This window comes from Pogona vitticeps, chromosome 5 (genome assembly GCF_051106095.1).
Source record: "Pogona vitticeps strain Pit_001003342236 chromosome 5, PviZW2.1, whole genome shotgun sequence".
Classification (NCBI taxonomy): domain Eukaryota; kingdom Metazoa; phylum Chordata; class Lepidosauria; order Squamata; family Agamidae; genus Pogona; species Pogona vitticeps.
In genome coordinates, this window is record NC_135787.1 from 184,623,344 (window position 1) to 184,645,885 (window position 22,542).

Sequence of the window (22,542 nt, forward strand, 5' to 3'; positions counted from 1 at the left end):
AAACATCTCCTACTCTAGGGAAGTGCTTGTCTGGTCGATATCTACGTGATTACTAGAACTTAAGGGGAAATCGGAGGGGGCAAGAACACAGCTCTAGGTCCCACAAAGCAAAGTGAAATAGCAGGGATCACAACCAGCTCTGACCATCATAGCAACTGGTCAGGGGGTGATTATTTTGGCTTGATAAATGATGACTTACCTGAGAGTGGGTTGTGTCCCTGCTTGTTCCCATTCTGTTTTGGTCCCTTTGTTGTTGGGAGTCTTTAAAATGTGGTTTCAGAGTTCAGAGGTTATGGGAAACCCCGATATAAGAAACCACACAAATAGAGGAGTAGAGAAGAAAGGCTGTAGTATGCAGGTACATAGCTTATTTCTGGGCTGGTGAACCACGGTTCGGACTTAATTGGGATTCAGACTGAGATTTAATCCAACTGTACAATTATCTCAGTCTAATAAAGAATGGTTTATGGATAAGCCTTGGTTCATCAGACCAAAATCATGGCTTGCCGTTTGTAATGCCCCCAGGAGTATTTTTAACAGAACCTGCAGTATTCCTGTTTAGCAGTGAGTGGGCAGGTGAGTGATGTGCAAAATCCATGTCGTGAAAAGGAGCCGGAGCGTCCCCTTCCCAAGAAGATGTTGCTGTTTGTTTCATTGGTCTCGATGACTGTGTGCAAACGCTTGGAACTGAAGAAGAAACCAGCAAAATTCAGATTGAGAATAAATATGAAAGGCCAACAACGATTTGAGAATATGGATGGAAGAGGATAGAATCAAACATTATCCTTGTCTTCTATCTAGCGCATCCGGAAGAGCCTCCCTCCCGGTCTTTTGCGGCGCGTGTCATCCACGTGGACAACCACCACCTCTGCCACAGGTTTGCCCACCTTGGAGCCCGCTCCCATGAAAAGAGACCGGAGTGCTAGCATCAAGCTTCATGATACTTCATCGTCCGGGTGAGGAAATAGTTACACGTTTTTGAGATGAGCAAAAGCCATTTCGTTCTTTATAGAAACTGAGAGGCTTAAATTAAGGGATGGACAATCTCATGAAGTCACACCACCTACCGCACCACCAAAATTCAATAGCCCATCAGTCTTTTATGAGCATAGAACATGCAGGAGACTTAATGCATTAAAACAAACATGCTTTTAAATTTTAGCATAACGGCAGCAAATTTTGAAGAATACGTGTCTTTTATCAGTGCGAGCTTGCAGGACAGAGCACTAACAGCTCTGGGTTTCATTTGGCTTATCGGCTGTATGTTGCCTACCCTTTATTAAAAATATAGGCTTTTTAAAAAGAAACAGGTATTTCCAGAGCCTGGGAAATTACCTTTTGGACCACAACTGACCCTGCTGGCCAGGAATTCTGGGCTATAGAGTCCAAAAAAGCTGTGGATATTTTGAACAGTTTCAGGCTACACTAAATGACTTGGTATAACCATAAAGACTGAGGCTATTGTTCTCAAAAAATATCTCATGGAAGGTCAGCACAGACACCTAGCTAGACTGGAAGGAGCTTTGCCATAGGGCGCAAACTGGCTGGAGGTCCATCAGGACCATGGATGACAGCTGTGTAGCTCTGTGGCTGCTGTGAAATTTAAAAGTCCAGTGGTATCTTTAAGCAGGTCCTTTAACCATCTGTAGCCCTGTCTATCATGGAAGCATGATAGACACTCAAGACACCTTAGAGCAGGGGTGTCAAACACAAGGCCCGCGGGCCAAATCCGGCCCGCCAGACCTCGTCTGATGGCCCGCGGAGCCGCCGCCAGCCTTGCAGCCTCCCCCCCTTTTTTTCCAATGAATTTACTCCGTGCCTGCACGGAGTACAGTGGTGCCCCGCACAGCGAAGTTAATCCGTTCCGGATTAACCTTCGCTGTGGGAAACATCGCACTACGGAACACAAAAAGGCATTGGAACGCATTAAACAGCGTTTAATGCGTTCCAATGCCATAGAACAGTGGTCCCCAACCTTGGGCCTCCAGATGTTCTTGGACTTCAACTCCCAGAAGTCCTGGCCAGCAGGGGTGGTGGTGAAGGCTTCTGGGAATTGTAGTTTAAAAACATCTGGAGGCCCAAGGTTGGGGACCACTGCCATAGAATACTCACCGTTGTGCGATGTTTCCCAGGGGCCGGCAGCCATTTTCACGCCCTCCCCTCGCACAACAAGGGCGCCAAAATGGCTGCCATCAGCTGTCCGGCTGGTCCAAAATGGCCGCTGGAACAGCCGAAAGGGGCCGGGGCGCAGCGTTTTCACGACCTTGGTAAGCAAGGGGAGCGCGCGAAAACGCTGCCGGAAGCCCCGAAATGGTTGCGCGCAGCCATTTCAGGGCTTCCGCAGCATTTTCGTGCGCTCCCCTTGCTTACCAAGGGCGCGAAAACGCTGCGCTCCAGCCCCTTTCGGCTGTTCCAGCGGCCATTTTGAAGCCGCGGAACAGCTGATTGTTGGGTCACAAAGTGAAGGTCGGTAAGCGAGCAGCTTACCAACCTTCGTTCTGAAATTTCCCGCCTATATGGGCACCGTTTGCGATCGCAAAAACGGCCTCGTAGAGCGAATTCATCGCTCTACGAGGCGCCCGTTGTGCGAGGCACCACTTGTAAATTCATTTTAAAAATGGCTCAAGTTAACCTACAGATACAACCGGCCCTTTGATGGGGACCAAACTACTGATGCGGCCCCCGATGAATTTGAGTTTGACACCCCTGCCTTAGAGTAACAAAATAAGATTAGAAAATACCAAAAAAGTAATCAGCCATTTGGCACCCTATACAGAACATTGTTTCCAGTAAATTCGACATGTTAACCAGCTTTAACGCCACTCTGCTATTTTGCTTTTAATTCATCTCTCTGTCAAAAGACTGCTCTTCCACAAGTGTCAGAACTGACTGAAACTGTCATCTTTAGCCTATCCTACAAGGATTAATGATACCCGTTCAGCCTATAATGAAAGGAAGAGATGGCGTTTCCAACAGGGAGAAAAGGTGACTTTTGTCTTCAGAAATATATCACCAACTCTCCTGATTTATGTCCTCTCACGCCTTAACAACCGTGATGGATCCTAACGCTGATCCTAATGCTTTGGGGAAATTGATGGGGGATTACATCCCTCTTTCATTTCCTCCATCCAAAACACTTTTCATTATCAAGGGGGAAGAGGTAGTTCATTCTCACATCCCACTAAGCTGCTAGGATCGCGAAATCAATTTTCTTGCCTTTTGCGTTATCAGAGGTAGCAGCTCCTCTCAAATCCAATCATAGCTGTCCAATATATTGTTAATTAGCCAGCTCCCTATCTGTCTGCTATAGCATTTATGTCTCCAACAGGCTGGCCCTTTTTCATTTCTAGATGTTTTTGTATATCTCTGTTAAGGCCCAATTTACTTTGAGAAGGCACCTGCTGCCACTAAAACTGCATGATTGTTGGCGGGATTGTGACCAATCAAAACAGTGCTGAAATCAAAGTTTCCTGATTAGATTGTTTGGTCTTATTTCAATTAATACATTTATTCTGAAGCATTTCAACCGGTCTTCTCTGACAGGTGCCCTCTGGATAGGTTAGGCAATGATGTTCAATATCCCAAGCCATCAAGGAGACCTCAAGAATGTCAGAAGTGCTCCTTGTATGAATTGGGATGATGACAAAAGCTGTCATGTGCTAGGTGCAAACCTTCCTGTAGGATTTTCAAAGTGTGGCTCTCAAAATGTTGTTGGGAGTGCATCTTCCATTAGCCATAGCCAAAATGCAAGATGCTACATCTGGCAGCATTTGGAGGCCTCCACTTTGCCCACCCATGTCTTCAAGGGTTTAAAACAGGACGAGCAAGCTCAGGTTGGTCAATGATCAAGGCCTAGACTAGAGATTGGTAGGAATATCATTTCCGTCTATTGTATGATTAAAACCTACCGAAGTCCCAACTTTCTTCATATTCAGGATGAGGCAGGGGAACAAAGCTTGAAAATACACGAATGCAGGAGACAGCACAACTGTCTCTTGAGGCTGAGAACTTAAAGTGCTTAATACTTAACAGTCTGAAAAAATAGAATCCCTATAATTCATGTTAGATGGGACGCTGTGGGCTAAACCGCAGAAGCCTCTGTGCTGCAGGGTCAGAAGACCACCAGCTGTAAGATTGAATCCACACGACGGAGTGAGCTCCCGTTGCTTTGTTCCAACTCCTCACCAACCTAGCAGTTCAAAAGCATGCAAATGCGAGTAGATAAATAGGTACCACCTTGGTGGGAAGGTAATGGCGTTCCATGCCTAAGTCGTGCTGGCCACGTGACAACAGAAACTGTCTTCGGACAAATGCTGGCTCTATGGCTTGGAGACGGGGATGAGCACCACCCCCTAGAGTCAGACACGACTGACTAAATGTCAAGGGGAACCTTTACCTTTACCTAATTCATGTTAGTGCTGAACTGAGGTTACTACATCTTGTGTCTCAAATACTTCTTTAACACCTATGGGACAAGTAGGTGCGGAGTGATCCACCCTGTATTAGAGTAGTTATACTGCTTCAAAATATAAATGTGCAAGAAGGCAAAGCTGATAGGTTTCTCCATATGTCGCCTACGCATACTATGGGTGCCCAGTGACATGGAGGGTAAAGATCTCAGCAGATAGTAATCAGGATGGCTGTATTTTACTGCTATGTTCAGAGGACAGTGCTTCAGAATATCAGCTGATAAGCCCTCATGCCCTCTTTGTGAGCTCACCTGATCATTCCCAGTGGAAAACGGAGTGCTGGGCTAGATAGGTGTTTGGTCTAATCCAGGAGGGCTCCATGTTCTTGGGATTTTGAGCATCTATCTGAACTTTGTCTTGGCTCCCGGATACATATTAAGATTTGTGTTGACGCCTGCTTTGTTCCCACAGCTCTGATCCGTGGAACAATCCCCTCCTGATGGCGATCTCCAAAAGTAGATCGTTCTCCACCTCCTATGCAATGTCTGCTGCCAACCATCTGAATTCCAAAAGGCCAAATCGACAAGGGGGTGAGCTCTCTCAGACCTATCGGCGTGCTGGGTTTTCCATTAAATTTGACTTGGCCAAACAGGCCAGCAGGGTCTCAAATGAAGTGGTGTTCTGGATTCCTAATGGGACCCATGGGGTTGTGAGTGTACTCCTTGACCAAATATTTTAGTAAGAATAATCTGCTGCGTGTTCATGTTGTTGTTCTGTGCCATCAGGTCAATTCGACTTACAGCAGCCTTATGAATTAAGTGGCCACCATAGGATATTGTCAGTCGGCTCAAGTTCCTGGATTCCTTTATTGTGTCAATCCATCTCAGGTTGTACCTTGGATTAAGCAACAGCTGGAAGGCCAAAAGCATTAGCTTCACACACTGACTTGATCCTCTGAAAGGTGGAAGTCTCTTCTACATCCTTTCTCCAGAGCCCCTGTCGTCATTACATGTTTTTGTGCCAGAGTTGATGCTGTGCAGGAGATCATGGCCGTGTTCAAAAAAATAACACTAAATAGCTTTGCCCTACTGGGATCTCTGCAGATATGGCTCGGGTGGCAGGCGTTGTAATTCACCATATCTGGAGGGTAGTGGGTTTCAAAAGACTGCTCTATACCACAACTTCCATTACAGCAAATAATCTGAATGAGCTTCAGATTTTCACGGGCTTCTCTCTGCCCCTCCCCTGCTGTGTATCCATGAGAAAAACACTCAAAAGTTTTTACAGTAGATGAACTTCCATTTAACCTACCATCTGAATCCAAACCAGTGGACATGAAATTTTATCTCTTGTAGAAGCAAGAGTCATAGCTCACGGAGACCCTTAATAGCAGTCACATCAGCTTTGTAGCAAATCGCCAGCCATAGTTGTGAAGGGTTGTGTCCCATTTGGTGAGGAGAACAAAGGATTCATGGGCTAGATGGACTCACAGGAGAAACCTTCAAAGAGCTTTAATTATCCCAGAAAGAAGCCACCATTGCTTTCAATGACTATTGTTTTCAACGAGGTCAGGGTGTTTGTCAAAAACACGTGACTATGAGATAGAATTACGTTTTAGTCAAATATGATGGTGCAGCATCCAGCCATCCACTGGTTGGAGAAACTAGCTTTTGAAACCTTTGAAATAAGGGATGAACAAAATGTGTTTTCCAAAGTTATTTTGCCCCCTCCAGCCTCTTTGGGCTTCCCTAGACCTCCATGTTGTTGTTGTTGTTGTGGTGGTGGTGTCAGCTTTCTCAGCGGAAATCACGGTTTTAGCAAAGTATTTGGCGGTTCAGGCAGTCCAGGAATAACTCACACATAGTCCAGCAGCATTTCCTTCAGCAAAGTGTATTTACAGCAATATTTATAGCAGTCTGGCAGCATAACGAGTAGATGTGATCTTCAAGCAGGTGAAGATATAACTAACTGTACAATCGTACATATATACATATACAGAACATATACATCATCTCTGCTGAGTCATCCTGACTCAGTTTCAGCACACCTGATCATTATGGCTTCTCATTAATACACTCCATTCTGCTCAGGCCTGCAATTTTCCTTGAAATGTTGTTGTTGTTGTTGTTGTTGTTGTTGTTGTTGTTGTTGTTGTTGTTGTTGTTGTTGTTGTTGTTGTTGTTGTTGTTGTTGTCATATGCCACCAAATCAGAACGGACTTACAACAACTGGGGATTCAAACCCAGGCCTCCTGAATCCTAGTCTGTTACTTTATCCACTACACCACACTGGGTGTAGTGAGACCTCCATGTACATGCGATTGGGGGGAAAAACGGGAAAAGGAAGAGTGGTTTTGACTTATCCCTTCTAGGAGATACAGGGGTCAAATTTGCCATATTATGAGGAACTCCAGGCACATATGAGGAAGCCCCATGACCATTGGCCATTAGATGATGTGAGATGATTTTTAAGGATAAAATATATTCATATTTCTGTTTTTTTTTTTTAAAAAAAAAGCATTGTAGCAATCCCTATACCTCCATCCCAAATTAAATGTGCAAATTCATCTCCCTCCCCCACAAACTCACCTCATGGACCTCCATCTTGAAAGTCTGGTCTTTAGACTGCTGACCAACCTTTTAAAAAATGGTCCTTAGTCCCACTAAGGTCTCTCATGGTGTACAGGATGAGACGAAAGCTTGTTCACAGAATGCATGCTTCGTTCTTCAAAGGTGCCAGATGCAGTCCCTGGCATCAGAAGTTAAAAAAAAAGATGTAGGGAAGCTGAGCAAAGGAGGACTCATGCCAGAGACCCTGGAGGCCACTGCTAGGTAAAAGACATAGTGCTGAGGGAGTTGCAACAGATCAGGGGCAGACCCTCCAGAGTTTGCTAGAGGCTGGTGACTCCAGGTTTTGTTACTGGAGGAAGGTGACTCCAGTTTCTGGAGACACTGATGGTGTAAATCTGTACATTTATTGAGCTGTCCAAAGTACTGAATGTACTTTTGGGCTAAGACAGTAGTTCCCAGCCTTGGGTTCCCCAGATGTTCTACAGCTCTTAGAAATTTTAACCAGCACCACTAGTGGTGATGGCTTCTGGGAATTTTACTCCAAGAACATCGGAGGACCCAAGATTGGGAACTATTGGGCTAAGATACAGGACCTAGCTTCCTGGAATACACCTAGTTTTGGGACTAGGATTCTGCACCTTTCATAAAATTCAGATTAAAACTCAGATTAAAAATGAAAATTGATGTATTGCCCTTGTAAAATTGGCACTTACTGGCTGGGCTGGAGTTCCCAACAATGGTTCTGTTGGATAAGTTATGACCCCACCATTTCTGGCATGCCACAGTTTGCCAGCCCCCCCCCCAGACTAGACGATCTGCATCTTCATGTCCAACTCACAAACTGTCATATTTGAAAAATGTAATTCTTGTTTTTCTCTGACTAGGTATCCCCCCAAATATTTCGCCGCTTACCTCCCCAAGCCATTCGCCTCTCGTGGGCACTCCAGCCAGCAGTCCAATCAGCAAAACTGCCAACGAAGAATTCCCAGAGTCAACCGTCACTGCCACTAAGCAAACCATCAAGCCACACAGGGCTCTAAGTTGCACTCAGAGTGCACCTCCCTTGGCGGAGCCTGTGGTGGCCACACCTGTTGTGTGCAGCAGGTAAGAGACTCTATGGGCAGTTGTTTAAATGGCTATGCATCCATATGTGCCCCTTCCTTCCTTTCCTTCCTTCCTTCCTTCCCTCCCTTCCTCCTCCTCTTCCTCCTCCGTCTAAGGTCAGTCAATCAAGTACCCAGCTGACTGGGGGTGCAATGTGTAGCCTGCATTATTAAATTGTAAACTGCTCAGAGAGTGCTTTAAGCTCTATGGGACAGTGAATAAGCAGCATGCTTTGCTTTTTATTTAAAAAGAAAAATGAAAACTAAATAAAAGGGGGTAAATCGGTTAAGATCTTGTGATTTTTAAGGCTGCTCATTGCCAAAGCACTGCTATCCTTTGGAAGGGATGGCAAAGAGGTGCCAAAGTTAACACCTGTTAGCAAAGGGTTCTTGAAGTTGGAAGGAACCTCTCTCACGTCCCCCTTAGATAGGCTTCTGAAGTTGGTGAGATCACGAGACGGGAAGGGGGGCTCTCCTGCAGATCTCAAAGCCCAGAAAGGGCTGTATGGGAGAATATGGCATTTTAGTTAGCCTAGATTCAAGTTGTGTTGGCCTTTTTATAGGTCTTAACTAGCACTTCAGACTGTGCCTGGAAATGGACTGCTAGGTCCTAGGTTTTCACACAGCCGTCTCCACTCTTGAAGCCTGTCTTTGTAGTGTTGGTTTGAGACCCGAGAACTCCACCTATTAGTTCTCGCTTAGCTGTGGCAGTCACAGGTTTGGCCAGCCACCTGCTCTCCAACACACACACACACCCATGTTCCCCATAATCTATCATTTTAAATTGGCCCCATAAGGCCAGTAGTGGACTCTAGGGACCCAAAGTGACTTACTTCACTAAAAGATAATATTTAAAAGCTAAAAACAGTTAAGTATACAAATATTTTAAAAGAAGCAAACAAATTCCGCATTAAAAATGGTAAACAAAATCAACGCCAGAAACACATCTAAAGCAACAAGGCACAACAAGCCATTTTAAAACCCCACTCCAGGAGCCAGTCATTAAGGCAAAGCCTGCCTGAAGAGAAAGGTCTTTGTCTGCTTGCAGAACGTCAGCAAGGAATGGGGCCAGCCTAAGTTCTTGTGGGAGGGAGTTCCAGAGTCTGGGAACAACGAGAAAGAAGGAATTGGTTCCCATGGCAGGCTAGTTACTTCCTGCAAATGGCAAGCTCAGATTTTGGATTTAAAGTGGTGCCTATTTCACAGAAGAAGTACAAGAACTTCTCTGAATGCAGCTGCTGCAGAATGTTGTTACAAAATAATTGAGAAATATTTCAGGCACTCAGAATGGTTCTTGGGGACTGTGCGGTTCCCTCGGGCAACTCACATCTTGAATTAATTCCTCCCAGATTACTTTGCTGAAATGAAATATGCCTAATGGTTTCTTCCAGCACTGTTCCAGATATTTGTGCAATTTCCCAGTAAGACTAATTGATATCATGTCTGTGATATATGTGCTAACCATCTCTTGTCTGGTTAAATATATGCAATGTGCAAACATGTTCTGAAAGAGAGAGAATGTGTGAAAAGCTCTAATTAGCTTTTTTTGCACCATCGGTATTGGCAGATTAGTTTCAGATAACTGAGAAATACTCAGCCTAGAACACTTAAGTCTGCTTTATTTATTAAAATGATCTTCATCATTAACATCCTCAGTTTATTTGTCTGCCACTGTTCCATGGGGAAGCATACTTAGAACAACCTATAGCAACTTCAGACAAAAAAAAATGGCATAATCAAATAGAGCATTTCTAGACAGTTCAGTAATGATTAAAAGTTAGTCTTTAAAGGAGGATTGGGGAATATGAGGGCCAAGGACCAGAGGCAATCCCCAGAACCTCAAGTGTAACATCCTCCGACCCAGATCTTGGGAAAATAGAGCTCAGGAAGTATCTCCTTTTGTCCCCTAGTGGGCAGGCACCAGGCTTTAAAGGGTCACCAAGCTCCCTCAAAGTACCGAATTTAAGAGAGAAAGCTGGCTACTAGATGATCCTGAAGCTGAGACTCCAATACTTTGGCCATCTCATGAGAAGACTCCCTGGAAAAGACCCTGATGTTGGGAAAGAGTGAGGGCAAGAGGAGAAGGGGATGACAGAGGACGAGATGGTTGGACAGTGTCATCGAAGCGTCCAACATGAACTTGACCCAACTCCAGGAGGCAGTGGAAGACAGGTGGGCCTGGCGTGCTCTGGTCCATGGGATCACGAAGAGTCGGACACGACTAAACAACAACAAAAGATGATGAAATGGGCCTTTTTCACTTTAAGAAGACTTCAGAAAGAAAAATGTGGGAATGCATATTCGGAAGGCAAGTGCAGACCTCCAAGGTCAGAAAAGGGAAAACAGAAAATGCTGGGCTAGACCGGCAGAAGACTGAGGTGTTATAGGAAGGCCTGGATTTCTGTCGATTCAACCGTATCACCACCCAAACTTTAAAGACATAACCCACAAGGCTCTCTAAAGCAATTTTTCCATCCCATGTTGGATTGTTCAGCACATCAGGCTGACCTCCTGTATCCTAGCTCCAATTTTAATGCTAGTTATAGTATGCCTATTGAAATCTGTGAGACTTACATTAGCATTGACTAACCAGTTGTATTCATTTCAGGGGGTCTGATCTAACCAGGATTAAAATAGGATTTAGCTTGGTGCATTCAGAAAGCTGAGAAATAGCTCTATTTGGTGTTCTGGATTGCCCCCACCTGTACCAAGCCTATTAGGCTATCTCAGTCCCTTGGCTTTCTGTTGTGTCTTCTATTTTCATTTCTTGGAACTTAGACCATGGCAACATCTCTGAAAGAAAACAAGAGAGTTCCAAGAAACAAGAGTTCCAAGCTTGTTTGGCCTCGCTTAAAAATTCAGTGGCAATAGGTTATGTTTGCTTAATGCGATTATGTAACCCTCATAATTGCATCCAGGTTTGAGCTGCAGGCTTTCCAAATTACATGGTGTGACAGCCACCCATGCAGGTTGCCTGGAATTCCAGGAGGCTGTTCCAGTGTGGTTTCCCCTGGTTGGCTACCAGGACTTGGATTACGGCTTGTCTCTCCCTGTTGTGCAACTCTAATGTGAAAGCAGGTCACAAAAATGGTGTTTCAAATCACATTAAGCAACTCGTATATATGATTTTGCATTATCAACCGGCAGAGGTCTTGCCTAGGCTTACAAAACATGCCTGAAATTGGTTGTTGTGGGTTTTTCAGGTTCTTTGGCCATGTTCTGAAGGTTGTTCTTCCTGACTTTTCGCCAGTCTCTTGTGGCCGGCATCTTCAGAGAACTGGAGTAGGAACTCTGTGCATGCTGTGTTGCTGTTTGTTGGATAGTTGAGTATTTATAGCTGTGGGAACAGCTTTTGTCTTTTTTCAGGAGATAGGGTGATCAGCGTGTTTTTTGTTGTGATAAGGGGGGAGAGATGATCTGTCACTGTGATTGATGGTTGTCGTTAGCTGGTCTTTTTTGTGCAATGATCCCTGGTCCTTGTGGCTGGATAGAGTTCATTGACCTTTTGCAGGCTGCATTTTTCAGTATGGGGAGCCAGGCTATGTTTAGTTTTAGGTCTCCTTCCTTTTTGTTGAAGTTCTGTTGATGTTTATGGATTTCAGTGGCTTCCCTGTGCAGTCTAACATAATGATCGCTGGTGTTGTCCAGTACTTCAGTATTTTGAAATAGAATTTCATGTCCACATGCCTGAAATTACTAACAAATACTAACAGTGGCAGGACTAGTGATTAATTTGCTCTTTCTTTCATTTTAAGCAAATGCCTATCATTTGTCCTCTTCTTCAGCTGTGGCAGGCCATATAACCAAAAAGACACTGGTGAAGGAACAGTGGACAGAACTGATGGGGCATCACACACGTTGAGCAGAACAGGTAAGTGGATGTTTCCCATTTCAAGGTGGAGAGACGTCTTTCAGCTCAAAAGCTCAATTGTAGAGATGTTCTGAGCAGGAGTACTTTAGCGGTGAGTGAGTCCAGAGACAAAAAGATGGGATCTAATCCCCAGCAAGTTTTGGCTATCAGGAACTAAATCGTATGAGTTCAAACTTCTCAAGTTGAGGAGAAGATACAAAAGCTTCACAATCGGGTACCAGAGATGTACAGAAATGCGACAGCTGTGTCAGGTGAGGTGGAACTGAGGGGGTGACTTCCCTAAGCTTCTACACAAAGGGGGAGAGACAGGACCACCACCCAACCCTCTGCCTCTAGAAGATTTCAAACCAAAGGTCCACGTGGGCACAGACCCGTATGTCTGAGTACAGGCAGAATATGACAAGGAACTCCACTTGCAGATGTGCATTCTGTTCTAGGAGCTGATGTTGAAAATATCTGGAAGGTACTCAAGATTCCTCACTTCTGCCTTAGCACTTCTGCAAACCATTCATTTTTCCTGAGGTTCCTTTTTCCTCCTACGAGACTTACGAGATTCCCCTTTGTGAAAGAACCCATGTGTATTTTGTGGGGAGGGAGTGAATTTAGAAACTGCAAGACCTTGAACGAGAAGATACTCACCAAGGTCCTCATTCTCATCTATTTAGGCACCTTTAAATACTGTAAAGGCCTTCAGCACGCTAGGTTACGAATGAGACAAGGAATGTCCCTTAGTTTTCCACCAGGAATTTTGGTTGTTTGCTTATTCAACACAGTCTGTGCAAAACGACTGTCCTTTTGTGCTAAGAAGTGAAGTGCATGCACACACAGCAAGCTTTAAAAGGCTAGTGTATTTTTTAAAAAAAAAGATGGGAAGAATCCATCCAATGCTTCAGTTTTTTAAAAATTCCATTAAATAAAGGAGCAGCTAGTGTAGTTTTATACTATTTGCACAAGCTACGCAACTGTTGGAAGGCATGCAATTTGTACAGGCTACCTAGTTTGTGTAAAAGCATTGAACTGACAGCACCATAAACAATATCTCACCCTGTCTTGGAGTAGATATTCCTACACTGATAACGTAAGGACGACAAGAAAGGATTTGCCTCTTTAGACAGAACAGACCTTAGAACGGTGGTTCCCAACCTCGGGTCCCCAGATGTTCTTGGACTAAAACCCCCAGAAACCTTCACCCCTAGATGTGCTGGCCAAGATTTCTGGGAGTTGTAGTCCAAGAACATTTGGGGACCCAAGGTTGGGAACCACTGCCCTAGAGTAACATAAGACCTGGCTCTTGCCTTTTCTATGGAACTGTTTTCTCTCGGTCCCACCACTTTTATCGGCATGTTTGGTCAGTATGCGGGAGAGGGCCTTCTCTATTACTGCTCCCAGACGCTGGAACTCCCTCCCACTGGAGGCCAGACTGGCCCCATCTTTGCTGTCTTTCCACAAGCAGGCAAATACGTTTCTTTTCTGGCAAGCTTTCCCTGAGTGACCGGCTGCTTTGTTATACGTTGCTGCTTTGAATGTGTTTTTCATATTGCTTGCTTCCATCCTTTCTCAGAGTGGTCTTTGTTTATTCCTTTTTAATATTTGTATACTCATTGTTTTTTGCTTTAAATATTGTCTTTAATGATGTAAGCCGCGCCTTGGGTCCTTTTTAAGGAGAAAGGGAGGGGGAAATTATTTTAACCAAGCAAGCAAGCAAGCAAACACACACACACACACACAGAGAGAGAGAGAGAGAGAGAGAGAGAGAGAGAGAGAGATATCCATATGTGTGTGTGTGTGTTCACACACACACACACACACACACACACACACACACACACACACACACACACACACACACACACACACACACAGAGTTTGATCTTCTTTGCATTAATAGTTGGACTTGCTTTTCAGATGATCCAGCACAAGCCACTTCTGACTACGAAACAAACAACAGCGACAGCAGCGACGCCGTGCAAAACGATGACGAGACAGACTGTTCCAAGGAGCCGGCACAGATGGGATCCATCTGTAGGACGTATACTCCAGAGGCAATCATACTGCATCCCTTGTTGCCGCCGGAGGTATTCTGATCACTTTTCAGGATATAGCTGCGTTTCTTTAATGTACCTGGAAAACTGTAAAAGGACCGCCCTGTTTCAAAAAAACAGAGTTTGACCCACCCGTCCCCCAAATCTGAACATTTGGTAGCAGAACATACATTTTTTTTTCATTCAAGCAGGTTTAAAAATTCAGTCCCAGGCATCTCTAGTTTCAGACAGTGAGGAAGAGAAAACATTTCCTTGAGTCCTTTGAGGATGACCACAGGGCACACACACACAAAAACAAACTTGGCAGGGGGCCAGAGGAAATCTGGCCTGTGGATCCCATCCCATCCCACAGGAGATCCAGATTTGCCTTATCCTTCCCTTTCCAGTTACAAGAGATTGGAGATTACAAGGATGCCATTTCCCACTCTCACGTAGTTGTTCCAAGAGCTTTCCAGACCTAGTTATGTCTCAGGTGGCTATTACTACCAGGTGAGTCTACTTCACTCTTGGTTCCCTGCGTCAGGAACAGCGAGGAGCAATCCTGGTCTACCTTAACTAGATTTTGCAAGCACCAACTGAGACCACTTCCTCTTCCCCGCTCAGAAAAAGGGGAGGATGGAAACCTGGTTCCCAGCCAAAGCAGCAGATGGAAAAGCTCCATCACTGACTTTTGATGATATTTGGCCTGGAGACAGTTTCAGGGAGGAGGTAGAATCCCATCCTCCCAGCCCAGAAGACTTCCCCAACCCAACAATGCATAATATGTAGCTCGATGAACCAACGGTTGGAACCCCTTGGGATCAAATACAGTGGTGCCTCGCTTAAAGGTGATAATCCATTCCAGGAAAACCGCTGTTAAGCGAAAACATCGTAAAGCGAAATTTAAAACCCCATTGAAACGCATTGAAAAGATCATCATAAAGCGGATTCGTCGTAATACGGGGCAATCGTTAAGCGAGGCACCACTGTACGTGCTGTATCGTCTAGGAGTATTCTGGACTGTGCTTCTGCAAGGTGGGATCCTGTTGATCTGTGTTGATCGTGGTGCGATTTGTAAAACCAGAGCTCGAATGAACATTGATCCCGCATGTGTCCTGCATGCTCGGGAGAACCCAAAGGTTTACCAAAGGAAAAAGAAAGAAAATGAAAATTTGCATAGGAAAAGGAAGCTGAGGGGGAAAAACTCCATTGAGACCTGAGTGTGGTCACATCAAGGCTGGAGATAGAAGAGCACATGAAATCAAGTAGCAAGAACCCATGAACAGCACCAACACCCAGTGCTGTCTAAAATATCTGTGGCAGTTTATTCCAGGTACCTCTTTGCATTTTTTGGATTGTTGTTATTGGGCTCATTCTTGTTTTTCATCATTATCATTGGGATGATCCCATGCTTCGTTGTGCTTGGTGAAAGGGAATCAGACGTGCATAAAACATGGTCTGGTATCTGGTGCAGCGTGCAACTTATGAGTAGCCCAGTTGCACAGAGTGATGAAATCCCAAGTAGCATTGCTTGCAAATATCAAACTGAACGAGAAAGCCGAGGGGGGGGGTTAAGTAGTGTGGGAGATGGGAGGTTGGAATAGAACCAGGACTGTTGTGCATTATTGCACAACAAAGTACAGATGTGGTCTAAATTAAGCTCATAAATATCCACATTTAGCATGTAAATAATAACCCCCAGAAGTGGCGCAAGAGTCCAAAATGAGAGTTTGGGGAGGAATCCTAGCTGCCAAGATCCTGCCCTCTCAATAAGTTTCAGCCCATTTAAAAAGAAATGAAAATAAATTGACTTTCCCTAGTTGGATGCTGGCTCCTGCTATTTTTTTTTTCACTTGTAGCTATGTAAGGCTTGCTAGAGCTCCTCCATTCATGCATTCTCTCTCTCTCTCTCCCTCTCTCTCTCCCCTACCTTCCTGCGGATTTGAAGTCATCTCTGCCATTTCTCTTTTCCTTCTTTTAACATACATGAAGTTCTCTCCCACAGGGGCCCACTTAAGTCAGGCACATACACTCTGTCCCAAAGTCTTTTCAAAGGCTGTTTGCGAGATTTAAAGCCCAAAGCATTTTTGCTCCTGAGGTACTTTTCCCTGTTCCATGTTCAGGAACTACCTGTGGTGGCCGTGGAACCTCATCACAGGACTGAAGAAAAGATTGTGTCCTCCAAAATAGAGGAGTCAAGAGGCTAGCTTAGAGGCTTCGAAGTGGCTCATGCACAGCTCTGTCTGGCAGCAGCAGTGAGGAGCCAGTGGGGGAATCAAGAGAAAAGACAGGAGGCTGCCAACGCTGCTTCCCAACACTTGCCTCTTCCGGTCTCGCCTTGCCCAGTATTAGGGCCGGCCATGACTACTGCCTGATATCCTTTTAATAAATGATAATTTTTGTTGTTTTTTAGTCGTTAAGTCATGTCTGACTCTTCGTGACCCCATAGACCAGAGCACGCCGGCCCTCCTGTCTTCCACTGCCTCCCAGAGTTGGGTCAAATTCATGTTGGTTGCTTCGATGACACTGTCCAACCATCTCATCCTCTGTCGTCCCCTTCTCCTCTTGCCTTCACACTTTCCCAACATCAGGGGCTTTTCCAGGGAATCTTCTCTTCTCATCAGATGGCCAAAGGATTGGAGCCTCAGCTTCAGGATCTGTCCTTCCAAGTGAGCACTCAGGGTTGATTTCCTTCAAAATGGATAGGTTTGTTCTCTTTGCAGTCCAGGGGACTCTCAAGAGCCTCCTCCAGCACCACAATTCAAAACCATCAGTTCTTTGGCGGTCAGCCTTCTTTATGTTCCAGCTTTCACTTCCATACATCGCTACTGGAAAAACCATAGCTTTGACTATGCGGATCTTTGTCAGCAAGGTGATGTCTCTGCTTTTTAAGATGCTATCTAGGTTTGTCATCGCTTTCCTCCCAAGACGCAGGTGTCGTTTAATTTCGTGGCTGCTGTCACCATCTGCAGTGATCATGGAGCCCAAAAAGGTAAAATCTGTCACTACCTCCATATCTTCCCCTTCTATTTGCCAGGAGGTGAGGGGAACCAATGGCCATGATCTTAGTTTTTGCATGTGATAATTGCATGCCATCAATTCTGACTGATGGTGATCCTTTCCAGGGTTTTCTAGGAAGAGAGTACTCAAAAGTAGGTTACCAGTCCCTTCTTTCTGGGGCATTGTGAAACTCCACAGCTTGCCCAAGGCCACACAGTCTGGCTTAGAGGGGAATCAAACTCCTAACTTGTAGTTCCATAGCCAAATATTTAACTCACTGAGCTATCCAGCCAGCTGATGTCTTTTGAAGCGGGGAAAAAACAAAACACTGAAGATTCCAAGGTGGTCTTGTATCCTTGTTTTTGGAGCCTTTGTGTCATGTGCCTTGAATAGACCCTTGCTCTGAGTAGCCTCAGCATCTGTTTCTTTCTCATCTGAGAATGAAGGATACAGTCAGGCAGAAGCCCCTTCAGAGCTTTCTGTAGGCTGTCTATCCAGTCTGTGCTACAGGGCTGTTTACCACCATCTGTCCCGTGGGAAGGTTTCCCAAAGAAAGAGAGAGGCAGGCATGGAAGCATTCCCTCAGCGCCTTCTCCCGGCTGGACCACCCCCACACCCAGCAGGACTGTCTGTCACCATCTGCACTGTGGGAAGAATCCCGGTGGTTTGTCACTTTGGGGGGAAATGTTCATAAGATTTACTCATGATTGTTGATGTTACTTGTAAACTATCCTATATATATTTTGGAAGGCAGGATATGCATAAATATATTAGTGAATACAGAAAACACATCTCTGCTTCTCACTACCCATTCCTTGTCCTCTGCCACTAAGGTGGGAGTGTATATGGCAAGCAGGGGGAACCCTTCTCTCCTTCTCTTTCCCCCTCCAGGATCTAGATATTGTTGTTGTTGTTGTTGTTTACTCATTAAGTCGTGTCCGACTCTTTGTGACCTCATGGACCACAGCACGCCAGGCCCTCCTGTCTTCCACTGCCTCCCAGAGTTGGGTCAAAGTCATGTTGGTGATTTCCATGACACTGTCCATCCATCTCATCTTCTGTCATCCTCTTCTCCTCTTGCCCTCACACTTTCTCAGCATCAGGGTCTTTTCCAGGGAGTCTTCTCTTCTCATGAGATAGCCAAAGTATTGGAGCCTCAGCTTCAGGATCTGTCCTTCCAAGTGAGCACTCAGGATTGATTTCCTTCAGAATGGATAGGTTTGTTCTCCTTGCAGTCCAGAGGACTCTCAAGAGTCTCCTCCAGCACCACAATTGAAAAGCATTAATTCTTCGGTGGTCAGCCTTCTTTATGGTCCAGCTCTCACTTCCATACATCACTACAGGAAAAAAACGTAGCTTTGACAATGTGGAACTTTGTCGGCACGGTGATGTCTCTGCTTTTTAAGATGCTGTCTAGGTTTGTCATTGCTTTCCTCCCAAGAAGCAGGCGTCTTTTAATTTTGTGGCTGCTGTCCCCATCTGCAGTGATCATGGAGCCCGAGCAAGTGAAATCTGTCACTACCTCCATATCTTCCCCTTCTCTTTGCCAGGAGGTGATGGGAGGATTGGCCATGATCTTGGTTTTTTTGATATATAGATATCAAAATATCTAGATATACTGTATATATAGTATCTGGATATACTGACATCTAAACAGGTACCCAGTGTGATGTAGTTGATAGACTGATGGAGCAAGATTCTGGAGGTATAGGTAAAGGTTCCCCTTGACAATTTTTGTCCAGTTGTGTTCAACTCTAGGGGGCGGTGCTCATCCCCGTTTCCAAGCCATAGAGCCAGCGTTTTGTCCGAAGACAATCTTCCGTGTTCACATGGCCAGTGCGACATAGACACGGAACACTGTTACCTTCCCACCAAGGTGGTCCCTATTTATCTACTTGCATTTGCATGCTTTCGAACCGTTAGGTTGGCGGGAGCTGGGACAAGCGACGGGAGCTCACTCTGTCACGTGGATTCGATCTTACGACTGCTTGGTCTTCTGACCCTGCAGCACAGAGGCTTCTGCGGTTTAGCCCGCAGCGTCACCACGTCCCTCCCTAAGATTCTGGAGACCAGGGTTCAAATCCCACTTAGCCATGGAAACTCACTGGGGGAGTGGAACTGGTAAAACCACTCCTTTAATATCTCGCTCACTTTGAAAGCCCTATTAGAGCTGCTACAAGGTACTGACTTAACAGCATGATGTCTGAAGTATTGAAAGAAAATGAAATGAAAACTTGTGTGAGGATGAGTTAATCTCAATGGCATAGTTGGTATGTAGAAATCAAGGAAGATGCAAGTAGCTATATTCTGTAGGGTTTTTTTAAAATAATGCTGAAAATGTTTCTCGCTTCTTGATGCAGGATAAACCTATTCTTGCCCCAGAGCCTCTCATAATGGACAATTTGGACCCGCTTATGGATCAACTAAACAATTGGAATTTCCCCATCTTTGATTTGGTAGAGAAGATAGGCAAGAAATGTGGCCGGATCCTGAGTCAGGTAAGAAAATGTGTGTCCCAAATTTCTGTAATAAGTCCCACCATGGATGAAGCATGTTTGGAGGGTTATGGAAGAACAATGATCTAGAGCAGTGGTTCTTAACGTGGGTGATAATGCCCCCCAGGGGGCGATTTCATTTTTCAGGGGGGCGGGTAGAACGAAAAGGGGCGGTGTGGGGGCGCTGGAGCAGAAGGGGGCCGTAGGGGGGCGCTGGATCAAGCCAAACCTGTGAAGATGGCTGCAGCCTTTTTACAGTGTGCATGAATATATATTTTCCTCCAATTTTAATTTAGTTTCAGACTTTTTGTCTTGAAATTTTTAGTTCCTGCATTTGTTTTATGCCCTTTTCATACTTCTTTTTGCGTCTTAAAATTCACTTGCAACTAAATCATTAAATGTTACTTTTTGGGGGGCATTTCATTTTCTTGGAATTTAATTTTGCTTTCAGGGGTCATTGGATTTAAGTGTCTTAAATAAATAAATAAATAAATAAATAAATAAATAAATAAATAAATAAATAAATAAATAAATAAATAAATAAATAAATAAATAAATAAATAAATAAATAAATAAGATATCATCACCGCGGGGAGGGGGGCGATGATAACTTCCTCAATGGCTCAAGGGGGCGTTTCTTTCAAAAAGGTTAAGAACCACTGGTCTAGAGCAGTGGTTCCCAACTTTAGGTCCCCAGATGTTCTTGGGTTAAAACTCTCACCCTCGCTGTGCTGGCCAGGATGTCTGGGAGTTGTAGTCCAAGAACATCTGGGGACCCAAGTTTGGGAAGCACTGCTTTGGAAGGGAAATTACTTCTGAGGGACTAAAACCTTCTCAGTCATCTGGCTGCAGGAATGCTGGATGGGGGAATCTGGAAGTTTTTATCAAAAAAGTAACTTTTCTCAGCTTGTGATCCAAGGTCTCTGGGAGATCACCATGGTTTGCAAACTGGTAGAACAGACCCAAGGTGGACTATTTGCTAATTCTGAAAAGAGGGAAATGGAGTTTGCATGAAAGAGTGAAGGAAGAAAAGGGGGGGGGGGGAAGCATATGAATTCAGAAGACATTCCCAGTCTCCCTAAATGTGGATAAAAGTTTGGGCAGCATTATGTGCTTGGTCTAAATGTGCAAAATTAAACCTGACTGTATTTAATGCAGGAGTAGGCGAAGTGCAGCATCTGGACTACCAAAGCCTCTCAAGGCTGTCTTTGTAAGACACACACACCCCCAACCCCAAAACTATTAGGATTTCATGACTACTGGGAGTGGGGAAGAAGAAGGAAGAGGCAAATTGCTATCCTTAGATGCTTGGAGGAGAAGTGGTTCAATTATTGCACAAGTTGTAAGAGCCTCATCGTGTCGTGGTTAAACTGCAGTATTGCAGTCAAGACTCTGCTCATGGCCTGATTTCGATCCCAATGAATTCAGGTAGCTGGCTCAAGGTTGACTTAGCCTCCCATCCTTCCGAAATTGGTAAAATGAGTCCCCAGCTTCCTGATGGGTAAAGTGTTCCTTGCATAATTATGTTGGAAACCACCCAGAAAATGCTCTAGCACTGTGGAGCAGTATATAAATAATCGAATGAATGAATGAATGAATGAATGAATGAATGAATGAATGAATGAATGAATGAATGAATGAATGAATGAATGAATGAACAATAGTAAGTTGCAGTGTTTAGCTCCCTTCAAACAATCAATTCTGAATAACAGATTTGAGGCCATTTGTTTTTTCCTTCCTTCCTTCCTTCCTTCCTTCCTTCCTTCCTTCCTTCCTTCCTTCCTTCCTTCCTTCCTTCCTTCCTTCCTTCCTTCCTTCCTTCCTTCCTTCCTTCCTTCCTTCCTTCCCCTTCCTTCCTTCCTTCCTTCCTCTCTCCCCCCCTTCCTTCCTTCCTTCCTTCCTTCCTTCCTTCCTTCCTTCCTTCCTTCCTTCCTTCCTTCCTTCCTTCCTTCCTTCCTTCCTTCCTCTCTCTCCCCCCTTCCTTCCTTCCTTCCTTCCTTCCTTCCTTCCTTCCTTCCTTCCTTCCTTCCTTCCTTCCTTCCTTCCTTCCTTCCTTCCTTCCTTCCTTCCTTCCTTCCTTCCCCTTCCTTCCTTCCTTCCTTCCTTCCTTCCTTCCTTCCTCTCTCTCCCCCCCCTTCCTTCCTTCCTTCCTTCCTTCCTTCCTTCCTTCCTTCCTTCCTTCCTTCCTTCCTTCCTTCCTTCCTTCCTTCCTTCCTTCCTTCCTTCCTTCCTTCCTTCCTTCAGGCTGTGGGCCTCCCAGATGACAATGGGAACAGAAACTTGTTTCCCAGATTCAAAGTTGCCCATCCCTGATTTAATATGTCCACCCGTTTATTTAAGGTCAAGGAAATTAATGGTTGTGCTTCACGATATGAAAAACGACCTACCAAGGTACATCCGTAAGCTTCTTGAGGTGGAGCAAAGCCGAAGCTCTCTAAGGCTTTGGATGAATCATCCTTGGCTTTCTGCAATTTAAATTGCATTCCTGATTTTGAACTAGATAGAGGGGGGAAAGAAATTAACAAAGTGAATTACCTATGAGGGCCACATAGCCTGAAATTTATGGGAAGGAATAAAGAAGAGCTGACATAGTCATTCCCTTGAGGAAACATTTGCTTTTGGAAGCCAGCGTCAATGTAGCCTCTTGAAGGATATTTGAGAAACCATTTATGTAGGTTGCAGAGGATGCTCGATTGCTGAAGCATTTATATTAAAAAGAAATAAGCTGCAAGCATTCATCGGTGCTACAATAGAAAACACTTGAACACGGCACTGGCAGATGTATAAAAAAAACAGTCTACGCAAAAGGAGGGTGGAGGGCTCTCATTTCGGAAAGGCAAACCCTTTTGAGTTCACTCCGTTGTTTTTCCGCAAAAGCGAGGCCTTGGCCTTAATTTACACTTTCTGTTCACTTGATAAGAACTCCTATCGTGGGAAAGTAGTTTTGTGTCAAAAGGAAGAGTTGAAGGCTGCAATTTAAAAAAAAAATGTTAAAAGAGCAGACATAGTTTCAAATGAAGAGCAACTTTCCTCCGCTACCCCTGTTGAAGGGTAGAAAACATAGACTCTTGGG

At 44.7% G+C, this 22,542-nt stretch overlaps 1 protein-coding gene across 5 annotated transcripts in view; it reads left to right on the top strand.

Annotated features, from left to right (window-relative positions):
* The window catches only part of PDE3A (phosphodiesterase 3A), a 314,647-nt gene that overhangs the window by 264,164 nt on the left and 27,941 nt on the right, over positions 1 to 22,542 (top strand). For all 5 annotated transcript variants that reach the window (XM_072999742.2, XM_072999743.2, XM_020811330.3 and 2 more), the window contains 6 exons: positions 802 to 956; positions 4,881 to 4,999; positions 7,864 to 8,083; positions 11,868 to 11,953; positions 13,859 to 14,028; positions 19,335 to 19,472. In XM_072999742.2, coding sequence (XP_072855843.2) covers positions 802 to 956; positions 4,881 to 4,999; positions 7,864 to 8,083; positions 11,868 to 11,953; positions 13,859 to 14,028; positions 19,335 to 19,472 — 888 coding nt within the window. The remainder of the gene's footprint in view (positions 1 to 801; positions 957 to 4,880; positions 5,000 to 7,863; positions 8,084 to 11,867; positions 11,954 to 13,858; positions 14,029 to 19,334; positions 19,473 to 22,542) is intronic.